Source organism: Lepisosteus platostomus, chromosome 6, assembly GCF_059453375.1.
Source record: "Lepisosteus platostomus isolate fLepPlt1 chromosome 6, fLepPlt1.hap1, whole genome shotgun sequence".
Lineage (NCBI taxonomy): Eukaryota > Metazoa > Chordata > Actinopteri > Semionotiformes > Lepisosteidae > Lepisosteus > Lepisosteus platostomus.
Window position 1 is genome coordinate 22,397,237 of NC_142616.1, and position 18,633 is coordinate 22,415,869.

General features: G+C 34.4%; 1 protein-coding gene across 7 annotated transcripts in view; it reads right to left on the reverse strand.

Annotated features, from left to right (window-relative positions):
- The window catches only part of pcdh15b (protocadherin-related 15b), a 314,610-nt gene that overhangs the window by 43,817 nt on the left and 252,160 nt on the right, over nucleotides 1-18,633 (reverse strand). For all 7 annotated transcript variants that reach the window (XM_088634838.1, XM_088634837.1, XM_088634840.1 and 4 more), the window contains 3 exons: nucleotides 16,368-16,484; nucleotides 9,346-9,486; nucleotides 8,827-8,939 (listed from right to left, as the gene is read on the reverse strand). In XM_088634838.1, coding sequence (XP_088490964.1) covers nucleotides 8,827-8,939; nucleotides 9,346-9,486; nucleotides 16,368-16,484 — 371 coding nt within the window. The remainder of the gene's footprint in view (nucleotides 1-8,826; nucleotides 8,940-9,345; nucleotides 9,487-16,367; nucleotides 16,485-18,633) is intronic.

The window sequence follows — 18,633 nt, forward strand, 5'->3', positions numbered from 1 at the left end:
TCTTTATCTGGAGGGATCTGCTTGAAAAAATGGTACAATACAAGAGGACATCATCGGTTAAGTATTTAAACCACTTACTTAGACAAAAGCATGAAAAATAAACCTTTAAAGGGAACTGTGAGGGCAATACAAAACTAAATAAGTAGTGAAATACACTGAAAGGAATCGTTAAACTAAATCCATTCATCCATTTTCTAACTGCTTTATCTATTTCAGGATCATGGGGAAGCTGGAGCTTATTCTAGTATGCAATAAGGATGCAAGGCTAGATATAACTTGGATGGGATTCCAGTCCATCACAGAGCACATACAGACACAAAAACACACACAGAGGGACAATTTTCCTAGAAGCCAATTAAACTACCAGCATATGTTTGCAATGCAGGAATGAGGAAATATTATTTCCCCCATTAAATATTAATATTTTAATATAATGACAGGTAGTGGATCCTTTGCCTGCTATTGTTACATGTCAGTTATGTGATATACAGGAATAAGCAACTGTGGTTCTGTCACGCCCTCTGCACCCAGAGGGCGCTCCTTCTCTGTCCTGTCTCTCATTTCCGGTTCTTTGCTGTCCTTCCGGTGTTTCTCTCTCTCTGGGGCTATATATTTCCGGGTCTTGCACTCTGTCCTCGCTCAGCATTGACGTTCGGATGTCCTGAGACCCGCCTAGCACCAGGTCGCCCCACGTCCGCTACCTGAGGGCATAGGTTTCTATACGGCATTTCCTGAACAGCTGAGCCCGGGCTAACCCCCGTCTCGCCGCTACGCATAGGGTCTTTTTACGCTCTCCTGCCATTCCACGGTTCGTTCTTTCTGACACCCATGACAGGTTCATGTCAGCTAGCAAATTGTGGTACCTTTCACTCTTTTTTCCCCAGTATCACTCAAATTGTGCTCTGTGAAATTTCTTTCATTAGTTTTTAAGTTTTACAGGGCTGTTCAAGATGATGCACTGCTAGATGACATATATTTCAGCTGATGTTCTCTTCAGTACTAGGCAGATTCCTGGCTCTTGATTACTGTAAGGCATTAATGACTAACAATATCGTTCACTGTTTTTGAAAATTAATCATTTATTGAACCAGGAAACTAGCATGTGGGCTAATAATTAAAATTCTACATTGAGAGAAGTCTTCCACTACAGCGCCTGCCAATGGTTCGGTTGAGTCATTCTCATTATGTTGTCTTTTGGCTTAAATGTAGATCTGCCATTTTACTTGATTAAAAACCTAAGGCTGTATATACTATACTGTAGCTCAATTAAATAAATTCCTTAACTGATTTACAAAAACTGAAACACATCAAAATTCTTACTTTTACTGGAAAGTACGGAAAAATATAAAATATATAAAATATAAAAAAAAACTAAGGAGACCTTGGTGCTAATGCAGCTAACGTACATTCATTAGATCTGGCAACTAGCTTTTGTTTGTATAGTCTCCTTCATATGCTTCATTTCCCACTGAAGAAGCAAAAATAATTTAATGTTACAATAAACAGCATAATTTATAATGGACATAAACCTCTAATAAGCACTGCACTAATGCAAAATGGGTTTCTAACAATATTATTTAATAGAGTCCATAAAATGATTGTATCTTAAGCAGTTGTTTTTTATTTACTATGCTGTAGACAGTACATATAAATATTGTTCTGTTTTAAAATGTGTTGAAAGAAGACACTTTCTAACAGAAAGGGAACTATGGTAATTCTGGTAATATAGTAATTGTAATTCTAAATAGGATTGTAAAAACATATTTTTCCGCAGTTATTGTGTTTTCACAGTTATCACTGAACTTTTTCAGTTTCATTTAGCGGTGCTATAAAAATATGTAAATAACTACTAGATTAAATCCACCTGATACACATTCATTAGCTTTTACAATACTATAATCAAACTGAGCCGACTCTACCATGAACACTGTACAATAAAAGGCTTGAGAACCGATACCCAGCAATCTGCAGCAGGAAATTATAACCTTTCTTTCCCTCTCACATCTTTTATTTTCTGTTTTGTCATCCACAGCATTATTGATTATTTTTTAGTTTACAGCATCTAATGCAGCACTGCATAGATTTGTAGAAATGAATGTCAGAATTTAATATTAAATTGTTAAACTTGACACAACCTCTACACCTTTACAACAGCTAATTAAAAAGCAGAGCAAATTTTGAATTGTCTTGACTATGCTTATCCAGCTGAAACCGATAAGTCTGGATTTTTTTCAGTCTGATCTAGGATATTAGCACAGAGTGAGCTTTCCCTGCATTTTGAATAATACAGCAGACAGCAAAAAGAAAGACAGTACAAGATGTTTTAATCTATTAAATCTATTAAATCTATTAATTTAATAGTACTTTACTGCATTTATACCTTGCTTTCCATCTTAAAGGATCCCTATCCATTTCACATATTTGCAGGTTTCCATTTTATTCACCACTGAAGTACAGCAGCCATCTGGCTGACACACCACAGGAGTCCCAGTGCAAACTTGATCAAATGGAGAGGTTAGAAATTGCTTGACCAGTGGAATTACAGAAGAATATTAGGCAGGCTAGGTTGTGCAAGTACAAGGTGAAATTTAGCCAAGACACAGAGTTTAACAATTCTTCTACCATGAAAATTCTCATGGGATCTTTGGTGAGCAAGGAAGTAGTGATCCGAAGGACAGCTACTCCCTGTTTACCATTCTAGGGTATTGTTGTTGTTTTTTTAATTTTGGTCCAGAGGCCACATATACTGTACACTTACAGAAGCCACCTTGCTTTCATTAGATGTTTCCCATCTCAGTACTGACCAGGCCCAGACTTGCTTAGATTTTGTGGTCTGATGAGATTAAACTATGCAGTGGTAATGATTCTGTATTGATAATATTAATCAATTAGATTTTTTATAATAACCAATGCCAAAGGAAGTTCATTGAAACAATTAATAGAGTTATAGACTTATAACAAAGACAGCTATTACAATGCTCATGAGTGAACTGCCAAGGTTAAACCTTGCAGTTAAACAAGGCAGACAGAATTGGGCATAGTCCTGTACTTTCTACTTTATGTCAGATTACATTAGTATTTCTAATTTTGTTTACAGTATTACAGTAAGTATTACAGTATATTCTTTTATCTGACTTTTTTAGTCTTAATTTAACATTCCGGATGCAAAGCACAAATGTATGGACAACTTATTTTATTAGAACAACTGTTCCATTATACTTTTTGAATAGTATTCACTTTCTAAGCACATACAGTACTGCAGGAAAATCAAACTAATGACAGTAATTCAAGTATTGATATTTTCAACTACTGAAAAAGATATGTGGATGTGAATTCTCAGAGAAATTAAAAACAATCAGAAATCAGTTTTCGTTATGTGGAGAGGAGGTTTATAATTTTCCTGATCAGGGCAGAAGAAATAATGAGAACATCCTATATCTTCATAGGGAGTCTACTGTATGTTATTGACCTTGTGATAAATAGAGAGTGGTTAGCTTGTAGTGTGCATGGTTGGACTCCCATTTCCAACCACTGCCCCAGGTGCACTCCTGAATCCCCAATTCAGAAGCCCAAGTGAATGGCACATCCTCTATGCCAAAAGAACAATGCCTTATCATGGGGTATATGAATGCTCATTGGAGTCTCATTGTACTGCAAGGCACCTATTTACACACAACATTGTATGTTCTTTTTTAATAACATTATTTCATTTTAGCATCTTTAAAGAAATCATCTCAAATTCATGAAAATTAGCAAACCCAAATGGACAGAAAAAAAAAAAACAATCATAAAAGTAAAATTCAGGTTATACTGAAAAAAAAAAACAATTGGGCTGAAAGCCTGATTTATATCCAGAGCTTTTAGGCTCTTTTACTCCTAGAGTGTAGATGAACAGTGGGAAGACACAATGAACTAGAATCAGCTGAACAAAGGTAGCATGGATGACAGCAAAAACAAAACTTATTGGACCGACGCAGAGGAGCATAACTTTGAGCATATGTAAAGGGATTTCATTATCAACTCCGAGCCTCTCAGGAAGCCAGTGCAAGGACTCCAATACAGGGTTGATGTGATTACTTCAGCTTGACTAAAAGAGGATCTTAGCTGCTGAGATGCCATAACTTTATATTATAACTTCATAAAAATAACATTATAACATTGTAATAACTTCTTAAGAGTACTTTTAGAAACTTGCAAGAAAGATATTATAATAATTATAATAATAATTATAATCAAATGGTAAAAAAAAAATACATTAATCAGTGCTTCCGTTACAAAACACAGCAAAGATCCAGCATGGTAATATTTCTCCCATAAATAAATTCAAAGTATCAAGAATATTTTGCTCTCGAGGTTAACTCAAAAGTTAATCCAGGATTGAAAACTATTCTTCATTTTGTATTTAAATGCAAGGTTTTATATAACTTGATGGGAGGAACACAGTAACATGACTACAGTCTTATGACTATTAAGATGTTAATATTTGTGACATCCAGGTTTTTTATCAGAAATGCAGAGAGTACTAAAACAGCTACTTGGTATCAGGTTTAGTGTGGACATCCATTTAAGCATCTGCATAGAATTAGTCATTTAGTCCAAGGCACTTTAGTATTTTAGTATTTGATTAAAGGCCAGCATATAAATACTAAACACAATAGTTGATGGCCCAGTATTGAGCCTTGTGACCAACCTAAAAATAAAAAACAAAAAAGAACTACCAAAAACAAAAAATGAAAGTATTTTGAAAGTAAAAAATGTAAACCATTTGAGGGCAGTAACAAGCAAAGTAGGAAGTAGAATGGCATGATTTACAGCACTGAGATCTAAGAGTGCTCAGATTAGAGTTTATTCAAGTTTATTCAAGTGCACCTGAATAAACTGCCATAAGGAGATGATTAGCTACTTTTACAAGAGCAGTTTCAGTGTAATGTATTTGTCTAAAGTCAGATTGAAAGGGTTCAAAAAGTGCGTTTACAGTCAGAGCATGTGTTGAAATCATTCCATAAAAGGCAAGTTAAATATGCATTGAAAATGTATTAGATTAATTAGATTATCCAAAGTCATATTAAACTTTTTATGCACTGGTATAACAACAGTGATTTTCAAAGAAAACAGCACTATGCCAGAGGTCAGAGTGGCATTTATTATGTTAAACACCAGGGGGAAAGGACAGAGCAATAAGGGCAAATAAAACAAAGGGAATGAAATCCAGCAAAGAGGAGGCAGATTTAATCTGTGATACAAATTCAGCAAGGCATGCAGAACTGAACTGTAAAGTGAGAAAGAGGCGACCCAGCAAAAGCCGGGCATTCAAAGAGGTAGTGCAGTATTCGTTTTGCAAAGAAGAAAGAATCTTATGCAGATGTTAGCAAGCATAGTTGTGAAAACCTCTCACAGCAATGAGATGAAGTAGGCATTGTGACAAGATAATTAGGTATCTTCACTAGCAATTGAATAATAGTGGAAAAACATTTATCCAAGATGTTTTGATTATTCTCAACAGCTGGATCTTGCACTTGCTGCAGCACACCTATATTCAACCATGCAGCCCTCCCATGACTGCAGATGTGCACTCAAATCAGAAACTCACCACCTACACTCTGGTTTATGGGAAACTGCATTCACAGGGAGCAGGTGATCAGTATACCAAGAAAAACAGCCAATACGCCTGAGTTTTAACACTGGCCAGGTTAAGTGCAATCAAATGAAAGTAATACAATCCTGTGTTCAGGGCATGAGATAATTTAAGGGAGGGTCATATTTACATCATCTACTTCAGTGCTTCCAAAAGTGACTGCTTGATAATGGATCTTAGTTAATTTAGGAATTCATTTCTCTTTCCACCAAAGTGTGACTTTGGTCTCTTATAGCCTTATTTTTTCTATTCTCCACCAGTTTAAAATAACATACTTACATACAGATATTTGCCAGTTATAAAGTGTACAGTGCCAATGGACAAGGAAGGTGTACTATTCCAATTTCAGTATGAATATCCTGATACATATTCAATGGGTATTCCTACCGCACTTATTGACAATTTTTTAATCTATTTTAGTATTTGCTAAATTCTTTGAAACAGGTTTCCAAAAACATGCATTTTTGTTTCTTGGGGAGCTAAGGATTTGCATCATGCTTTGATAACAAAGCAGATTGGAAGAGTCTCACCAGCCCATCTCTCACCGTTAAGGGCGCAGGAACACCTGGCTAATGTGTCCACAGACAATAATTAACAATTGACTCACTCCTGTGTTCAACAGACATTGCCACTCCTGCTATGTCTGTGTATGGCTATAAACTATGACCTTCCACTGGTGTGTAGGACATGGCACTAATTCAAACTCTAATCTAGGGCCTTTCATCTCTTGTGTTTCTGTCTGTTATGCATTGATCAATCAACAGGCAAGCCTTGCTTGTTATGAGAATCACATATTCACATGTTTTTCGTGAGACTACATGTTGCTCTGTGCCTATGCCCAGTGAAAACAAAACAACATACTGTATACTGGCTCTACAATGCTTTTCTGAGATGTCTATAATAGCTGTACAGTAATATAAGCAACATGAAACATTTATCAAATATTTACTATGAGTAATGAAACAACAAATGTAAATATGTAAAAGAAGCTTTATCTACAAAAAGTTTCAACTTGGTTGGTTCTAGTTAGTGCTCTAAGAGCAGAAAATGTGATCTTTGAAAGGAAGTAGCACCTGAGGGCTCAGCTCATCTTCATGCTGCTGCATGATGTACAACACTTTTTGAGACTCATGTCTGCATATTAATGATTTTAAATTAACTTCTAGAATGTTAAAAAGTCAAAAGAAACAGGACATGAAAAAAAACTGAAAACAGGTGTAGGTGAACATTCTCAAACTACAGGAGGTAGGCCTTCAGGGAGATGCATGTCTTATGGTAGAGAATTGGTTTATAAATGAAAAATAAAAGTACAGATAGGAGGTGTCCCGCCCAGGGTGTATTTTGCCTTGTACTCATTGTTTGCAGGATAGGCTCTGGCTTTGCCGCAATATTATACTGGATAAGGTTTTTAGACAATGGATGAATGATACTTAGCCATTGATGTTTAATGTAGACATGTGCAGGGTATCACATACCTGTAGCAAAACCATAAACTATAGATACAAAATGGGTACAATACCTACTGTACAAGTAGTTACTTATCAAAAATACTTGACACATCATTTACATCTTCTAGAAAATGTGGGGAAAATAAAATTCTAACAAAATGAATGGTCAAAAATGTAAACTTCATATCAAAGGCTGTTATGTTAGAAAACATATTTCTGTCTTTCTATATCAGTCCAGAGAAGAGCATTCAGAGGTATTGTGGGAGTCAAAGAAATATCCTACACTGACAGAATGGAAGCATTTTAGTCTTTAGAACAGAGAAGACAAACAGGACCTAACACAGTTATTCAAAATTCTCAAAAGCATTGACAAACTCAACTCAGTGGAATTCTTCAGGATCAATACTGAAACACAAACCAAAGAGAAAAAGGGGAAGCTATGTGAAAGTAAAAACTGACTGTTACCAAAAGGTTTTGGGGAGAATGGAACAAGCTACCAAGACACACTGTCGAATCTGACAACCAGGCGTCTTTCATAAAATGAGATCCCTGGATCAATAACTATGAAACAGGCCAGAGATGTGTGTGTTTTTTTTAAATCAAATACAGTAGTAACACTATAACATGAAATCTACATCCAATAATTACCAGCACAGAGTAAATTTAAAGTACACTAACCCATTTTTCTAAAAGAAGTCTCAAACAAAAGTGTTAATCCCACATATAAAGCTAATGGTTTTTTTTTACTATATTGTAATTTCCCTTAATTAGCATCGCCATTCTCCTTAAACCTCTGATAGGTAGGTTATCATGAGTTACAGATATGCACACTACTATAATCAGGTTTAATCAGATTGTAGTTATTATCATCACTATTTTCATCATTACAAATCTATTTTGCTGTTTTCTGGACCTGAAATGCAATTACACTGCTTATATAAATCTGACATGTATAAAAAATGCAATCAAAGAATTAAAATTTCCAATAAAAATAAACTCTCATCCCTTTTCATCACTCAATCAATAATGACTATTCAGCAACCAACAACCTAGATTTAATGAAAAGAAAAAAAAGCTATTGAAGCAGTAAGAATGGACTGGTCTGCGTCAAACATCAAATATTCAATTTTGCTAAGAATGTCTATAACTGAACTGAAGTGAGAACATGGTACTATTCATTCTAAATATTAACTTATTTCACTTTGTATGTTAACAACAGATTGATTTTGACCATGATAAATATTTATAAAAATCACAATTAACAGATTCTACCTTTTACAAAATCAAAAACCTTTCAATTTCAAGATTTTTAAGTTCTCTTTCTTGAATTATTTTTTCACCACTTCGTTCAAATACATTAAAAAAAACCTTTGAATTTCCAATGTTGAAATTTCCATTTAACTCCTGTAATATAGGACACAGAGATAAAAGAGTAATTTAATTTGCATTTTATTTTCTATGCACTATATCTGTTCTGAACTAATACTTTGATACTGAACTGATTCTTTGGTTGTAAGTAGAAAAATGTATGTATATCTTTATAAAGCTCTGTTTTTTCAATTTATTCTAATACATTTTGACATTGCTTTACATAATAGTCTAAAAATGTACTTCTCTGAACTAAATTAAATCTACAGTATTTCTCCTACTGACACAGATATGAGGAGATATTTTTTCAGAGAGTCAGATGTGCAGTAAATTGCTGTCTCTTTACCTTGCCTAGATTATTATAATAATTCTTACCTGTATTCCTCTTGGGTGAAGATTGGAATCACTGAAGGCTGCAGAACAGTAATTTCAACAAGGGTGCTGTTGGACTTTACAGGCTCCCCATCATCAAAGGCTATAACAACCAGCTTAAAGAAATGCAGAATTTTTAGACTACTAAAACAAGATAATAAAGGCTTTTTTAAAAATTATTTCCAATGAAGAATAGAAAGCACCTTATACCTCTTAAAATTTTGTTATAATGTATAGTACAGCAACATTGTAAAAACACCTTATATGAATTACCATGCAAAATATATATCAATAATAAAAAATCATCAGATAAGCTTAATGATGTTTTTATTCTTGCATATTGTACAAATTAGGTTTCCTGGTAGAATAAACGTTTGTGCTCTGTTTTCCCAACATCTATGTAGCTATATTAACATTTCTCTTTACCTCTTATCAGAAAATAAACCAACAGTGGAATCTATGTAGCAAAATAATTGAATTAAATTACATAAAATCAAAGGAAATTAAAATAATAACACTCACTTTGAAAGTTACACTGGGGTCTTCATTGAGGTTGACCCTTGTAATTACCCTTCCTGTGTTTTCCTCCACATCAAAGATACTGCCACTGTATGGAAACTGTCCTAAATCCACTCTGTATCGGACCCGGCTTGCTGGTGTGCCCTGTGAAATATAAAACAATTTTATTGTAGGGAGCACTGAATTCATACTCGCGTCACCCACAAGGTGTACTTTCAGGTATCTAATTTTAAATAGTTCAGGTGGGGAGCTGCGTCAGCACGCATAGGCGGCAAACGAACAAGTAATAGGTTTATTCCATGCTGAAAAGAGAAGAAAGAAGAAGGTGTGAAGGTGTAAAGAATGTACCACGGCCAAAACGTTGTGTTTTCTTTCTTCTTTTCAGCACCGAATATTTAAAATGACTATTACTTGTCATTTTAAATATGATACACATTCCACATTCACAAGCCTTCAAAAACTAATGACGGGGGTTCCTTCACACTTTCACCATCTGTGGCATCAGATCACACAGATCTCCTAGTATTGTGTACAAGGAGGCTGTGTCTTCTGAAAATGGCAATATCAATTCAGAAAAGGATAAAAAATCTTGTTTTCCTCCAATAAAACCTAAAATTAAAAAGATCAGGAACTTTCATGTAAAATGACACATGCCTTGAGATTAAATTTTGTTTCATTTGCACTGCTGAGATTGGTTTTAATCCTGTTGAACTTGCATCTCTCGTTTTTGCTCCCGTTCAGACACTATTGACATAAATTTGAAGTATCTGAGGCGGCGACCCTGCTGGAATTTACCAATAAAGCTTGTGTGATGTAGAGGTGTCAAAAAAGTGGCTCATGGCTGAAGATTCCCCTGAGGCACTGGGTTCAAATAAATCCTGCTGCTGACAGCATAAATGCAGCAGTAAACTGCCCTGGCTTCTCAGGGACTGTGTGAAATCTAACCGATAATTGATTTGCTTATTATGAAAGCTGTGTAAACACTAAACAAAAGAGATAGCTGAGTAAAGCTTTCAACAGAAAAAAAGATGCAGTGCTCTAAGATGCAGTATTTAAATAAACTAAAGACAAAACAGAAAATGGATAAGTCCTACAAATCTTGGATATTGTTTAACAGCTGGTGATTAAACACCCACCTCCCTATAAGTAAACAAAACATTGGGCAGCAATAAACATATTACTCAGATTACTCAGAGTTTCTGAGATACAGCTGCATTATTTTAAAGCTCAAGCCTTCTTCTTATCATTCCTTTTCTGATGATCACAACTCACAAATGTTTGTGGTTTTCTCCTCACTTTGTTCTGTTGTCATTGTGATACAGTAACTTTATGATGGAAGGCCTTTTCATCTTAGTATTTTAGTTTGGACTTTAAAAACTTAAAAAATGTCTTGGTTGTGCCAAATTCAGAAGGAATGTGCAGAGTGTCAAAACTTTTTTTACTGTTTCTTTTCTAAGGAGGATAATTCAACAAAGCGCCAGCTATAAAAAAAGCTTAGTGCTAGCTTTCTACACGTGTAAAATATGACAATTATTGAAAATGGAGAAAAAAAAACATTTTAAAAACCTTTTGTGTTACACCGTGGAAAACTAGGGACTGAGGCAGACAGGTTTCTCTGACATCTGCTCTTTATTGTACATAACTCGTAACTGACAAAGAACTGCAAAAACCCACCAAGGCCCCTAAGTGCCATAAAGCGGTTACCCCCAAACCAAAAGTGCAACAGCGTCGTACACCCCAGAGGGATGCTGTGTGCGACGTACAGTACCTGTAACATTTTGGGAGTTACTTTATACTGCCTTTTCAAATGGCAGATAATTTAAATCACATAAACAAGCAGAATTCCAAACATGATACTGTATATCTTATTTCTGAATACAGAAGTTTTGAGCAACTTCAGTTCAAGTTACTCATTTTACTTTTACACTTTTTGGTAGTCAGATTTTACATTGCTTGATTTAAAAGTGCATTAAAGAAACCTCATGATGCATTTCATTCTACTTAATTTAAAATATTAACAATGCACATTTTGTATTTTCTGATGCTATTACCAGCAGCCAGCAGCCATATCACCCTGCAACTCACAACTGGCAACCCACTGAAGCTAAGCAGGTGTGAGCCTGGTCAGTACCTGGATGGGAGACCTCCTGGGAAAAACTAAGGTTGCTGCTGGAAGAGGTGTTAGTGGGGCCAGCAGGGGGCGCTCACCCTGCGGTCCATGTGGGTCCTAATGCCCCAGTATAGTGACGGGGACACTATACTGTAAACAGGCGCCGTCCTTCGGATGAGACGTAAAACCGAGGTCCTGACTCTCTGTGGTCATTAAAAATCCCAGGGCGCTTCTCGAAAAGAGTAGGGGTGTAACCCCGGTGTCCTGGCCAAATTTCCAATTGGCCCTTACTAATCATGGCCTCCTAATAATCCCCCTCTATGAATTGGCTACATTACTCTGCTCTCCTCCCCACTGATAGCTGATGTGTGGTGAGCGTTCTGGCGCACTATGGCTGCCGTCGCATCATCCAGGTGGATGCTGCACATTGGTGGTGGTGGAGGGGAGTCCCCATTACCTGTAAAGCGCTTTGAGTGGAGTGTCCAGAAAAGCGCTATATAAGTGTAAGCAATTATTATTAATTATTATAATTATTATTATTTCACTATCTTATTAAGGCTATACAAAGGAGTTAAATAATTTAATAGACCCAAGATGAAATTCACTTTTTCAGAAGCTGTATCTGTGTAAATGAAGTCAATTCAGAAACGTCTCTCAGATGTTTCAGGCTTGAAATGCTTCAACAGCCTAAAACAGAATTTAGATGTAAAGATGCATTAATTTAATGAAGCTTAGCATAATCTGAGGAAGCTGTTATTTTGAAAATGTTGTCATAGTCTATCCCATTATTTGAGTGCTATTCAATCATATAACACCTGACATAAGGCTCTTTTCATCACCCTTTAGCAATCTTTAATGTTAAAGATGAAAGGAAGTAATTTAAATCAAAACACATTTAATAATTTGGGTTATTTTCCCCTAACTTTCTAAAATGTATTTTCTAAATGTTAAAGCCAATTGTCTATCTGAAACAGCATGATTCAAGGGGAGCAGTAATGCTTATACACAAATGTCACAATAACAAGATATCTGAAGTAAAGCATTACAAAAATGCACTGAATTGTATGCCTGCATCTTACCACATACACTGCATTTTATGGAAATTAGATAATAGAATTACTGCTTTCATTATAACAGCTTTATTATACCCTTGATCATTTGTTGTAGTTAAATAGCCATGTGGTTTGAGATTTCATAAAAGATTGTAATAATTATCTGGCATCCTAAAAGAGCATAAGGGAATTTTGAAATAGCCCAATGTGTGCAATTGTTTTATTTAAAATAAGGCATGATTTCTCTAAAAAAGTATGCATAATAATGATAGTTATTATGAAAGTATTATAATAATGTTAATAAGTAGTTTGGTCTTTCTTCTTCTGCCAGCTAAGATATTTCTTTGCTACTTATAACAACAGTCATTAGTTTGAATTTTAACTTTAATAAAGGCGGAAAATTACAAATAAGAACCATTCTGATTAACCAATAGTTTCTTCACATTACTTTTGAAATTAGAATTACTTAGTAAACTGTTTATTTGCTGTCACAAGTAGAGCTCTGTGGCATTCATATTGCGGAACTACCTTTTCAGCAGTCAACAATTTTTTGCTTTGTAGATTTTTTTAAAAGTCGCAATATACAAAAAAAGCATTCTTTATAAAACTCTCTCAAGGTCAGAAAACAGAGATCAGAAAAATTAAGTTTCACTGATGCAAGCTACATAATAGAACCAATGTATATACTGATCATGAAACATAATGGTTTGTTTCAATACATTAATTTTATTACTATTACTGTTAGTAAGAAGTTATAAACATTGAAACATTATTAACAAAAATAATCAAAATGCTTTAGTAGTAATTCAGCTCTTAATATTGGAGGTCCAGTACTAGCAATTATGTTTATTATCACATATTTCATCTGTGAAATTTAAAGCATAATTGCGAAACTGGTCATAACCCTGTTAAAGCCATAAGAAGAACATCATCCAGTTTTGATCAATTTAACAGGAAGCAGAAACTTTCTGTAATAACGTGTTCTTGTGATATTAGGGCACACTGAAAAAGGCTTGGATGCTACAAATGTTCTCTAGATAAATCCCATGAAGTTGGAGATGTCTAAACACTTTGAAAGAGTTAGAGAATAAAGAATACCCTCTGAAATTAATTTCCCTGATGAGCAAAGACCAAAGGTTAGCTATTTTTAATTTCTAAACTGCTCCCAACATTCACTACTTTAGTCTCTTGTGGCACTTCATTCTACAGTAAATGTCAGACTTGGCAATGAAATAAATAACTGTCAACTAGATGAAAAAGGCTGCTTTAGGATCACTCCAAATGTGGGATGATCATACTGCATACTGTCTGCAACTGCTGTTTAACCTGGTTTACGTAATTTAAGAAAAATATAATGGGTAAAGCTACTTTCTTTTGATTTATAGCCAGACATTGATATTAAGTGCTTACGCTGTCTTTGGTCTGTATCTCTAGCTTAAAGCCTAAAACAAATGCTTGAGAAACAAATATGACACACAAAAGGATAAGGACACAATGCAGTGCCTCCTGCTTATCATGAATGTTTCAGAGGAAAGAGAACCATATGTAAATTCTGACCAGAAAATGGCTAACAAAGTGAAGTAGATGCAATAAGAAGTATGATAAAGAATGTAAGCTGATCTAAAAATAATGGCTGTTCATAGTTCAAGGATAGTTGTCTGCCTTTGTTAACCTTGACTTCAAATGAAGTATCTTCTGTATCAGTTGTCGGCGATTGGAGTATGCATTCCAGAAGGCCTCCCAATTAAGTATAATGTTCACAAACATAGTTGGGAAAGCAAAGGGATCCAATTGTGCTCTTTGATTCACACCAAATCTGGAAAGGTTCTCAGATTTACTGTAGCTCAGTAACTTGGGGTATGTTAATTTTCTAACTCTCCGTCCATTATAAGAAAGCTACTTATTCCTTTGTTGAACCCACCCTGACTTTATCCCAGAAGCACAGGGCACAAGGATCCAAACTCAGGATCCAGCAGCTGTGAGGCTACAGAGCTACTGTAGCTGCCTCACCACCTTGCCTCTCATGTTATGCTTATTCTATTGCATTCAAAATACAAGCCCAAAGGCTCCAAAACACATTGAACTTTTTAAACCACTCTGTATATTTATTTGTTTGCATATAATACATATAATTGTGAAATTATGACCGGCTCTGGGGAAAACTGTTCATGTCCCCAAGCAGGCACAATGCCAGTGTGGCTATTAAAGAATAGGCAGCTCTACAAGATGTCCTGGCAGTGATGCCATCTAAAAAATCTTTTGCAAAGTCTCAGGGCAAGAAAAGGGCTTTACATTCTCTACTCACATGTGAGTAAGATAGAGAGGGCATACACTTGTCTGAAGAGCATGTGTTATTATTGCTAAGTAAGGATGTGCTAACCACAGAGTGCTGTGTTTGCTTTTCATTTTTCAGTTAATTGCTTTGGAGCATGGGAGTTAATTTCAGATAAGCAAAATAAAAAAATAGCCTAAAGACAAGCACCTGAAGAATATGGAACATGGTGTATATAATTACAAACTAAATAAAATGGAGGTGCCTCATGATCAATGACAAATGTATTACTTTGGAAAAAAAGACTGGGATAGTAACCTTGCTCACTGTGTTATTTATGTTTTAAGCCTTGCTTTTATAAGGTTATTTGGATAATCGCCAGTCAATGGAGGATAAATGTAAAGTTTATTACAAATACAAAGGTACAGTATATCATAAAACCTATAATGGTTTTGCATTCCTAATATGGCAAAATAAAATGTTTCCTCATGCTTACTTATTTGTAGCAAATGGAGCTACAAAAACTGAGGTATTTTCAATCAGATTGATATAAATATACAGTCACTATACAGGACTAATCTTAATCTTAGAGAAAATTCCAGATAACCTAATGATCTAGAACTGTAGAGCTTGCTCTGTCAAAAGGAAAGGATTTGTTCTACATTACCCTACAATTTAAATGAACAAGATCAGTGCTATACTAAAATTGGGTCTCTGTACCCAGTACATATCATAGGCTACCAAATATGTTTAATGGAATTCAAGCCTTAAATTTTCATATAGTGAAAATAGAATTAAAAGGAGCAGTTGGAGCTTGCTGGTAAAGCAAAGAAACAAAGAGTTAGAGAGATATTGTGGTGCTACTATTAGATGTTAATTATATTCTAATTATAACCCCAAAGTACATTTTTAAGGTATTGAAAATATCGTGGGAGGCATAACATCAAATTTACTTCAACACTAATAATGAAGAGCTACGGAAAATTGCAGGCTTTCATGTGAAACATGAAATTTTATAATATCATTCCATTTTTCGCAAGAAGTGCTTCACTGATACTATGAACACAACAGCTTGTTTCAGGACTAGATGTTTTATCTAGGGAATCATTTTATCAAAATGGAAGCATACATTCACACATTCATACATAAATTAATCTCAACTTGTACATTTGATCAAATTTATTTTAGTAGTTTTAATGAAGAGCACCACTTAATGTTTAATATAATAATAATAATAATAATAATAATAATAATAATAATAAAAATAAAATATAGATATAATATAATAATATAAATATATATATATATCTTAATTATAAGCTTTTGGAACATCATAGAAATCACAGAAAGATATCAGTGATGTGAGTTATTTAAGACAAAAATGAGATTTCACTAATTAATATGATGTTGTTCCTCTATATGCAGCATGTACTGTATATGTACTATGTACTGTACTTTTGTATTTTTTGTACTACGTTACAAAAAATCAGCAAATACATCTGAGAAAATATCACTTTCATATTTTAAAATGGCATGTGACGTATCAAACGTTGTGTAATTTTAAGGAAAAGAAGGAGGATTTTCTACTTACAGGAGGATCTTGATCTTCTGCTAACACTGTAGTGATGATAGTGCCCTTAACTGCATTTGGAGCCACCATTCCCCTGTATATAGGGTTCTTAAACACAGGGGGATAATCGTTCATATCCTGCAAAACACAATTAGCAGTTAAGTGCAGAAGCTGGAACTGGATTGCAGACACATTCATGAACACTGCTCCTTGAATTGTTCCCATTCTCTCTTTTCCCATTACAAAACACATTTACAACTGTCACCCTCTTACAGTGCTGATGCCATTAGTATCAGGGAAAAGTACTAAGCAAAACCGATATATATTCAATACCAGATAATGCAGGGCATTAAGACTGTTACAAATGACAAAACCTTTTGGGACCAGAAGTTCTATTGACCTGACTTACAATGGTATGTTGTGTTGTTTTGTACTTCTGAGGCTATATGGAGTGGTTTGCTTAACCATGTTTCTTAAGGGTTGGATTTGATAACACCCACTACCTTTTTGTACAGAGATTTATTTTCAACAATCAAAGCTTTCTGGTTACTACAAAGAAAACCAGCACAACTTTTTAGCCTGGAATGGAATACAAATATAACTTCACCTGATAACTGTTTTAAAGCCATTTATCCCTGAAGCTGGGATATGAATTTGGATTCACCCAAAAGGACTTTGCCACAAGGCCAAGGTGATACTGCTAACTGAAATGTTTCACTTAACTTTCAACAACATAAGAGTTACTTGCAGAAAATCCAGAAACATTTTGCTCCAGTAATCAGAAATATTTTCCTGCCTTTATGGAGAGTAATAAAGAGTTTTGAATGTACAGTATTATACAAACCTGGAAATATGTTGCTATATGCATATTATTCACATTTATTTCTAAAAACAGACACCCAATTTAATCCTTATGACAATCTTTCCATACCATTTAAAGTAGTGTGCAACCTCTTTCTTCCCTTGAACAGTGTACTCATTCATGTGTCTGCTATTAATTATCCATGCCAAAATCACAGGCCATAAAAACTGTATAAGTCAGTCAAATTAACTCCATGAAAGAATTGTATTACATCTTATTTAAAGTGTCCTCTTCTTTATGTTGAAGATATCTTTCAACAATCCTTCAACTACCAAATGATTTGTCACTGTCAAAAAGAAATGTTTTTCATGATCCAATGTGAAAGTCAAGACTCATAATAAATGGTTTTCTTGATAGACAGTAAAATTAATGCAAAGTGCAAAAAAATAATCAAACCCTTCAACTTCACTTCCACTTGCACTTCAATTTAACTGAGAAACCCGGAAAAGTTGGTATAGTACAAAATCAATTACAGTATCTGCATTTTATTTCCTCGCAAAAGATGTAATGTCATAATATCTATTGCATGATAGCAATAGAATATGAACGCAAATTATTTCAAAGAGTACTTATTCAAGATAGGAGCTCTTGTTTTAATAACAGAAGTATTGCAAGTTCATTAACAGATTTAATTGTCTCACTTATCTTCTCTGTGAGGTAGCAGCATTTTCATCACTTTTTTATTGGCTGTGAAATGCAAAAAATGCTACTTTGTCATTGTGATTGTAATGTGTTATTGATTGATTTGATCTGGGGTACTGTTCAACTACAGACATAACATGAAACCTCTGAATACTGCAAGCTTCAGACCATATAAAGCTACTGAGGTAAAGAAGGATTTACATTTTATTTCACTCTGCTTTTATTCTCAGCCTGCTAATAAGAAAAAAAAACTCTACATGAATTAAAAAGAGTTTTAAAAAGTTAGTTTACTTAGCAGTAAGATAGCATCTTTTTCATGTTGATTACAGAAAATATTAAATGAAATATAGAAGTGTGTGATCTATTTTATGATTCAATAATTCATACAAAGACAGAATAATGAATAATGAATAATGTCTTAGTCTTCATTTAAACGAAAAAAAAGGAAATACATTGTTTTATTTTAAATAAATCGTACATTGTGTCCTCAATAGAAGACCACTTAAAATATTACTGTACATACTATACTGTATTAGTGTTAATTAAACACTGAGTGGGTGATTACATGTGTAATTGATTACATTTTAAAATGTAAAAGCAATTGAGAAAAAATATTTAGAAAAGTCAGATACAATGATCTATGTAGTTTATTTATATATCTAACACCAGGAAGTACTGCTTAAAATATTTCCAGAGTAATGTTTTATTTTATAGTTACAAGGCGGATATTCGGAACATTTTCCATAGTATGTTGATTTAAGCAAGCACTTTATTCTGCAAAAC